Raw genomic sequence first — 9,209 nt, forward strand, 5'->3', positions numbered from 1 at the left:
TGTATCTTGTAGACCGGGTATGTCGGTGTATCTTGTAGACCGGGTATGTAGGTGTATCTTGTAGACTGGGTATGTTGGTGTATCTTGTAGACCAGGTATGTTGGTGTATCTTGTAGACCGGTATGTAGGTGTATCTTGTATGTTGGTGTATCTTGTAGTATCTTGTATGTTGGTGTATCTTATATGTTGGTGTATCTTGTAGACCGGGTATGTTGGTGTATCTTGTAGACCGGGTATGTTGGTGTATCTTGTAGACCGGGTATGTTGGTGTATCTTGTAGACCGGGTATGTTGGTGTATCTTGTAGACCGGGTATGTTGGTGTATCTTGTTGGTATGTTGGTGTATCTTGTAGACCGGGTATGTTGGTGTATCTTGTAGACTGGGTATGTTGGAGTATCTTGTAGACCGGGTATGTCGGGTGTATCTTTAGACCGGGTATGTTGGTGTATCTTGTAGACCGGGTATGTCTGTGTATCTTGTAGACCGGGTATGTCGGTGTATTTTGAATACCGGTTATGTCGGTGTATCTTTAGACCGGGTATGTTGGTGTATCTTGTAGACCGGGTATGTCGGTGTATCTTGTAGACCGGGTATGTTGGTGTATCTTGTAGACCGGGTATGTTGGTGTACCTTGTTGACCGGGTATTTGGGTATGTTGGTGTATCTTGTAGACCGGGTATGTTGGTGTATCTTGTTGACCGGGTATGTTGGTGTATCTTGTAGACCGGGTATGTTGGTGTATCTTGTAGACCGGGTATGTTGGTATGTTGGTGTATCTTGTAGACTGGGTATGTTGGTGTATCTTGTAGACCGGGTATGTTGGTGTATCTTGTAGACCGGGTATGTTGGTGTATCTTGTAGACCATGGGTATGTTGGTGTATCTTGTAGACTGGGTATGTTGGTGTATCTTGTAGACCAAGGTATGTTGGTGTATCTTGTAGACCGGGTATGTTGGTGTATCTTGTAGACTGGGTATGTTGGTGTATCTTGTAGACCGGGTATGTTGGTGTATCTTGTAGACTGGGTATGTTGGTGTATCTTGTAGACTGGGTATGTTGGTGTATCTTGTAGACTGGGTATGTTGGTGTATCTTGTATACCAGGTATGTTGGTGTATCTTGTAGATGTTGGTGTATCTTGTAGACAGGTATGTTGGTGTGTCTCTTGTAGACTGGGTATGTTGGTGTATCTTGTAGACCAGGTATGTTGGTGTATCTTGTAGACCAGGTATGTTGGTGTATCTTGTAGACCAGGTATGTTGGTGTATCTTGTAGACTGGGTATGTTGGTGTATCTTGTAGACCAGGTATGTTGGTGTATCTTGTAGACCAGGTATGTTGGTGTATCTTGTAGACCTGGGTATGTTGGTGTATCTTGTAGTATGTTGAGTATGTTGGTGTATCTTGTAGACCAGGTATGTTGGTGTATCTTGTAGACTGGGTATGTTGGTGTATCTTGTAGACTGGTATGTTGGTGTATCTTGTAGACCAGGTATGTTGTAGACTGGGTATGTTGGTGTCTTGTGGAGCGGGTATGTTGGTGTATCTTGTAGACTGGGTATGTTGGTGTATCTTGTAGACCGGGTATGTTGGTGGTGTATCTTGTAGACTTGGTATGTTGGTTTATCTTGTAGACCGGGTATGTTGGTGTATCTTGTAGACTGGGTATGTTGGTATGTTGGTGTATCTTGTAGACCGGGTATGTTGGTGTATCTTGTAGCCCGGGTATGTTGGTGTATCTTGTAGACCGGGTATGTTGGTATGTTGGTTTATCTTGTAGACCGGGTATGTTGTGTATCATGTAGACTGGGTATGTTGGTGTGTCTTGTAGACCGGGTATGTTGGTATGTTGGTTTGTCTTGTAGACCGGGTATGTTGGTGTATCTTGTAGACTGGGTATGTTGGTGTATCTTGTAGACCGGGTATGTTGGTGTATCTTGTAGACCAGGTATGATGGTGTGTCTTGTAGACCGAGTATGTTGGTGTATCTTGTAGACTGTGTATGTTGGTGCATCTAGTAAACCGGGTATGTTGGTGTGTCTTATAGACCTGGTATGTTGGTTTGTCTTGTAGACCGGGTATGTTGGTGTATCTTGTAGACTGGGTATGTTGGTGTCATCTTGTAGACCAGGTATGATGGTGTGTCTTGTAGACCGAGTATGTTGGTGTATCTTGTAGACTGTGTATGTTGGTGCATCTAGTAAACCGGGTATGTTGGTGTGTCTTATAGACCTGGTATGTTGGTTTGTCTTGTAGACCTGGTATGTTGGTATGTTGTTGTATCTTGTAGACCGGGTATGTTGGTGTATCTTGTAGACCGGATATGCCTTTGTATCTTGTAGACTGGGTATGTTGGTATGTTGGTGTATCTTATAGATCGGGTATCCTGGTCTATCTTGTAGACCTGGTATGTTCGTATGTTGGTGTATCTTGTAGACCGGGTATGTTGGTGTATCTTGTAGACCGTGGATGTTGGTATGTTGGTGTATCTTGTAGATCGGGTATGTTGATATGTTGGTGTATCTTGTAGACCGGGTATGTTGGTGTATCGTGTAGACCGTGGATGTTGGTATGTTGGTGTATCTTAGAAATGGAGTATCATTGTGTATGTTGTAGAGAGTTAAATATATTTTACAAAGGTCACAGAAAATCACTTCTTATTTCAGCAAATGGAGACTAGCAATAAGATAGCCCAGAACCTTCAGAAGCTGGACGAGTGGCGGCAGAAGAGCAACGTCCTCCTGTACTCCATGATGCCGGAGAGTATCGCCGTCCGCCTGAAGCATGGCGAGGACCCCATCAAGACGTGCGAGGTAGAGACAGGGCTGGGCTAGAGGTGATATCCTTGAAGCCTGAAGTGTTGCTCATGATATCAATCACTGCATTGTGTGATTCAGACTTGATTATTTACAGACACTCCTTGTAGCCAATGAGATTCACTGAATTTCCTACCCATCTGCCCCAACAAGGAGTAATGTACTTTAGTTAATGTAGATATTTTCTATTATACCATTTGTTTCATTTAAAACTGAAGGTGAGGTGAGGTGAAATGGGGTTAACGTCACACTTAAGCATATTTCACTCATATGTATGTGTGGCTGCTTGTACTAGCCCAGACTTAAGCTGGTTTTATAGTGCTAGCTCACTGAGAAACCATGCCGCAGTTAAGCATGAATACCCCACTCAGACACATTATACTGACTCTGAGCCGACCAGTCCTTGTTGTACCCATTAATGCCAAGCGCCAGGCAGGGACCAACAAGTACCATACGTTAACGTCTTTTGGTATGACGTGGCTGGGGATCGAACCCATGACCTTCCGCTCTCTGGGCGGACACTCTAACCACTACACCACAGAGGCGGTTCTAAAACTGAATATTATGAATGTTGATATTATTGTATCAATAGTATATTTTGAGTATTTGGATTTAGGGACAGCCTTGCTACTTTACAATGGTATTTCTATATATTGAATCTCTTCAATTTTAAAATAAGGAGTTTGACAAGGATCCGTACTCTTTCCCATTTGATTATGAAGATTTATTTTAATATTTATACCTTATACCCACATATCGATGTATACTTATAACCTTAGTGTTCCTCATATACATACTTTACATTCACACAGCAAAACCTGTAATTAAAATTACACAATGCTAGGATATATTTCTCTTGGTAAAATAGTAGTTTAAGGGCCAGTTTTAGATATTATATTTTACTGATCACTGCATCAGAATTCATGCCATTAGATTATTGGGTTTGTTTCAACTAAATCACTGGTAGATCGCCAGGAAACGTGTGCACAGCTGATTGCAATTTCCGGCTCTACATACATGACAATTACACACGGTAATCTTAATCCCTGCATATAAGACAATGCCTAGCAAAAACAAATTAGAACTGAAAAGGTATATAACCTTCACTGACAAAGTCGTTTTCTTTTGTTCATTCACTTGAAACAATACAATGTTCTTTTCCTACTGGTCACCAGAAAAAAGTTTGACAGGTAACATACCCGAAGATAAGCCTCCCCACTTCTAAAGGCTGCTTTTTGGGGTCTTCAAAATTCAGCTTATCTATGGTAATATACTGGTATGGTACACACTTTACTCTAATATTTCAGACGTTTGAGAAGGTGACGATCATGTTCAGCTACCTGATTGGCTTCAGTGATATCTGTGCCAACGCCTCAGCATTCCAGGTGGTGGAATGTATCAACAATGTCTTCACCGTGTTTGACAACATCGTCGACAGATATAGAGCATTTAAGGTGGGTTCTTGCTATCACAGAAAGTTGACTCAGTTGGTTGTAAGTTTGAAGCCAGGACTTCTCAGTAAAATGATCCTTGCTTTTATCAAAGTTGGAAATGTCTTTTGGTGGCTTGGTTTCTGAAGTTTTCTCGCTTCTGACAGCATCTACCATAGAAAGAAAGTTCATCTGACTGTAAAATTGTGTCAATGTGTTACAGGTGGAGACTCTGGGAGATGCTGTCTATATGGTGGCAGGAGGGGTGCCAGACAGACGGGCAGACCACACCCAACATGTCGCGGGTCTTGCTCTGGAATTTGTGGACAACGCCAAATACCTCAAAGATCCCTTATCAGGGAACAGCCTTAAAGTTAGAATAGGTACAGAAAACAAATCCAAACTTTAGCCATTATGTTTGCTAAAACTTAACCCCTAGATAGACAAAGGGAAAGCTTGGAAGAAGAAAAACATCTTGTGGATGTGCTACAGGTGTGTCTGCCTGTAACACATCTTGTGTGCTAAAAATATCAACATCAGGAAATATCCAGTGTCCGAAACTAATTCAACTGACCACAGGCAAAATAGTAATGAAAATCAAGTGAAAGGATTCATGTAAATCATCGATGACACCAGGTGACAATGAATGGAAAGAGAACTTCTGGATCTGTAACTGATTGTTCTGGCAGATCAACTTAATTATATTCATTTTTCATTTTTCAAATATGCCTATGAGGTAGCCTTGTGGTTGAAGCGTTTGCTCATCAAGCTCAAGGCCGGGGTTCACCACATGGGTACAATGTGTGAAGCCCATTTCTGGTGTCCCCCGCCATGATATTGCTGGAATATTGCAGGAATATTGCAACATGTCGCTCCCTCCCTCCCTCACTCACTCACTTCCTCCCTCACTCACTCACTCACTCCCTCACTCACTCACTCACTCACTCACTCACTCACTCACTCACTCACTCACTCACTCACTCACTCACTCACTCACTCACTCACTCACTCACTCACTCACTCACTCAGACTAAAACAATATAATCTAGAAATCAACATTACATGTGATTGTATACTGTATGTCAAACTTCATAACATTTTGCCCCAAAATATCTCTTAAAACAATTCCATGTATTAGTCGGTGTGTGAGTTCCTTCTGTTTGTGTGTACAGGGATGCATGTTGGGGGCGTGGTGGCTGGTATCGTGGGCAAGAGGACACCTCAGTATTGTCTGTTTGGGGACACGGTCAACACTGCCTCCCGGATGCAGTCATACAGTCTGGTAGGTTCCTTGTGCTCTGAATCAGGACAATGGTCACTAAATAGCCCAGCAACACCAAAGGACTGATGACCGCTTAATGGTACTTAACCTGTATCACAACTTATCAGTTTAACATAGGGAGAGCCCAAACTGAGGCAGATTTTCAGTGTCTGTCACTTCAATGGATCCCCTCACATGGTACTGACATGCTCAGGATCGTTAGCTTAAAAACACTTTGTTAGAAGATCCTGCTGTGAGTAAGGGATGCAACTCTGCATTTTCTTTTGATCCCTGCTTACAGAGATTACACCATGCCATTTAGAAAGTGGTCTAATGTAACATATAGTATATTTGGGATCACACTTTCTTAGCAAACCTGCACAATGTGTTAAGCCCATTTCTATTGTCCCCTGCCGTGATATTGCTGGAATATTGCTAGAAGCGGCGTAAAACTAAACTCAGTCAGTCAGTCTTAGCAAACCTAAACCGCTCAAGTTAGGAAGTCACGGTGGCTGAGCAGGCTAGGTGACTTTGTGTGATGATGATTAGGTGCCTGACTCTGAGGGTGTGGGTTCAAAATCCAGATGGGACTCAACCCAACAAAAGTACAAGAATCTGTACTTTACTTAGAAAGTGTGATCCCAAATATAATATATGTTACCTGTTTACGGTGTAGGAACCTGCTTAATCATTCCACCTGTGAAGATCCAGGTTAGATTTGATCTACAGTAATCCATGCCATCATAAGAGGCGAATAACGGGATCGGGTGGTCAGGCTCGCTGACTTGGTTGACACATGTCATTGTGTCACAATTGCGTAGATCGATGCTCATGCTGATGATCACTGGATTGTCTGGTCCAGACTCGATTATTTACAGACCGCCGCCATATAGCTGGAATATTGCTGAGTATGGCGTTATACCCAACCAACCAACCTATGCCCAAATTTTACCATTTTTGTTTGAATACAGCATAAAACTCAACTCACTCACCCACTTAATCATTCCTTACTGGTCCATCTGCTTCATCTTCTGGAATAGAAAAGCATGAGTGGCCGAGTCATGCTGGTATTCACACTGCTGAGTTGCTTCCCTTAGATGTGGCAGAATCCAGTGATCAGTGTTCAAATCCTGATTCCTGATTATCATACTAAGCGTGCTGACTTACTTTTGGGTCACATTAAAGTCGTATACATTATAGACCTGTATCATTTTGTCTATCCTTCCACATACAAGCTAGGACACCATGATATAACGGTTCAAAGTGATGTGACTCCCACCTCACTCACTTGCTCACGGGAAGTGATGAACTGGATGTTTGCCACTTATACCAAATAGATTCAGTTTTGGAGCTACTGTTGGAGGTTCTCAGTAGTGGTGTTCCGATTAATTTAAATAATCGAAGGTTGGTCGCAGTGACCAAACGACCAAGCAATCGATCACATTTTCTCATAATCGAACATAAACGATTTTGGAACTACTGTTTTAGTCTTTGAAATACTTGACAATGGAACATATCGTTGAAGTTGTCAGGGCCTGAAAACGTGTTTAATTCTTAGAAAACTCACTTCACTAACTGAAAAACCATGACTGAATATTTCTTGAAGACTCCGGGAAGTGTATGTTCATGATATATTAGTCATCACTTTAAAGTAGCAAGTTGCATCATGTTATACATATCTGCAATAACAACCTGGATAGGAAAATCTGAAAAATGACACTAACCAATTTTTGTCGATGATTGTTCGTTGGTAATGTAGCAATCATCAATTGTGAGATTTCAACCGATTCCCAACACTAGTTCTCAGGGTCTTAGGTGGAACAGAGACCATATACCGATATATGGTCTCTGGGTGGAATATTCCTGAGTGTGGCAATAAACGACAAATGAACAAAATAGCAAACAATTCTGAAATGAACTTGTGTATATTTCAGCCAGGTAGAATCCACGTAAGCCAGACCTGTCACGAGAATCTCCAAGGATCTGAGTTCTTGACCATCTTCAGAGGCCTGGTCAATGTCAAGGTCAGTACTTCAAGGTCACAATGTATTACCCTGGGGATGTGAATACCAAAGAAGTATCAGCCTTGCTCCTTCTTAAAAGATTATTCTGTGTGTTTGTTTTGATCTTTTGTTAAGAGACACTTTCTAATTGTATGCATCATGGATATGCATTATTTAAAGGTGTTGAAAGTGTTGCAGATGATATTTAGAGGTTATTGTATGGCAGTTTTAATGTCCCATAACAATACATTGTACCAAGATCCATATGGGGCGGTGGGGTAGCCTAGTGGTTAAAGCGTTCGCTCGTCACGCCGAAGACCCGCGTTTGATTCCCCACATGGGTACAATGTGTGAAGCCCATTTCTGGTGTCCCCCGCCATGATATTGCTGGAATATTGCTAAAAGCAGCGTAAAACCATACTCACTCACTCATTCACCAAGATCCATATATCAGCCCTTGGATTTAGACTTGATATCTGTTATTCTGTTATGATATGAAACTACTATATAATCATATTAATTATATACCGAACATCAGTTGTAAAATATATCCATTCATAGCTGCCAGGGCCCCGTTTCACAAAGCTCTCGTAAGCCTAAGATCTCGTAACTTTTCTCGTAGCATTCGGTGCATTCTATACTGTAAGCTATGACTTAGCTTTGTGAGCTTTGTTGAAGGATCATGTTCTTGTTTTGGGTATGTTTTGATTTAAATCTGTCTTCACTCCATGTAGCTTTTAGTTCCATATTTCTGTTTACAAATGAATGGTATGGAAGACATTGTCACAGGAAGGCAAGCAGAACTTACCAGCATATGCTCCAGTTTCTTAGCATCGGGCTGATGTCTAGCCCAGTCAAAGTCAAATCAGTTCAGTGGGGCTGTAATATGGATGTGGTTGTAACATCTCTGTGTAATGACTGTCACTTTGTTGTTAGGCTTGGTATCATTGTAAAGAGCTTTGTGAAATGAACTAGCGTTTTCCCAATGCCCAGGTCTGCAACTTGCCAACTGCAACCAAACTTTGTTGGATAGCTTCACTGTTGATTTTAAGGATCATGTTCTTGTTTTGTGCACAAAACTGTGTACGTTTTGATTTAAATCTGTCTTCACTCCATGTAACTTCTAGTTCCATATTTCTGTTTACAAATGAATGAAATACAAGTATGAAAGACATTATCACAGGAAGGCAAGCAGAACTTACAAGCATACTAAGGGAGGTAATTAAACTCCAGTTTCTTAGCATCAGGGCTGATGTCTATTGCCCAGTCAAAATACTGAGTCAAATCAGTTCACTACCATTATACCAAATACTGAGTCAAATCAGTTCAGTGGGGCTGTAATATGATGTGGTTGTAACATCTCTCTGTATTTCCTGACTTTTTAAGCTTTTGATAAAGTTATGACATGATATACAGATTCACTACCATTATACTGAAGTATTTCCTGACTTTTTAAGCTTTCGATAAAGTCATGACATGAAATACAGATTCACTACCATTATACCAAAGTATTTCCTGACTTTTTAAGCTTTCGATAAAATCATGACATGATATACAGATTCACGTCCATTATACTGAAGTATTTCCTGACTTTTTAAGCTTTCGATAAAGTTATGACATGATATACAGATTCATGTCCATTATACTGAAGTATTTTCTGACTTTTTTAGCTTTCGATAAAATCATGACATGATGTATAG

The 9,209-nt window shown here is 41.1% G+C and overlaps 1 protein-coding gene across 1 annotated transcript in view; it reads left to right on the forward strand.

The window, feature by feature from the left end:
- The window catches only part of LOC124269103 (soluble guanylate cyclase 88E-like), a 51,517-nt gene that overhangs the window by 19,248 nt on the left and 23,060 nt on the right, over positions 1-9,209 (forward strand). The window contains 5 exon segments of the mRNA XM_046704121.1: positions 2,666-2,812; positions 4,123-4,269; positions 4,469-4,628; positions 5,418-5,527; positions 7,441-7,530. Of these exon segments, the coding sequence (XP_046560077.1) occupies positions 2,666-2,812; positions 4,123-4,269; positions 4,469-4,628; positions 5,418-5,527; positions 7,441-7,530 (654 nt within the window).

Source organism: Haliotis rubra, unplaced genomic scaffold (genome assembly GCF_003918875.1).
Source record: "Haliotis rubra isolate DU_JTF1 unplaced genomic scaffold, ASM391887v1 Scf142, whole genome shotgun sequence".
Taxonomy (NCBI): Eukaryota; Metazoa; Mollusca; class Gastropoda; order Lepetellida; family Haliotidae; genus Haliotis; species Haliotis rubra.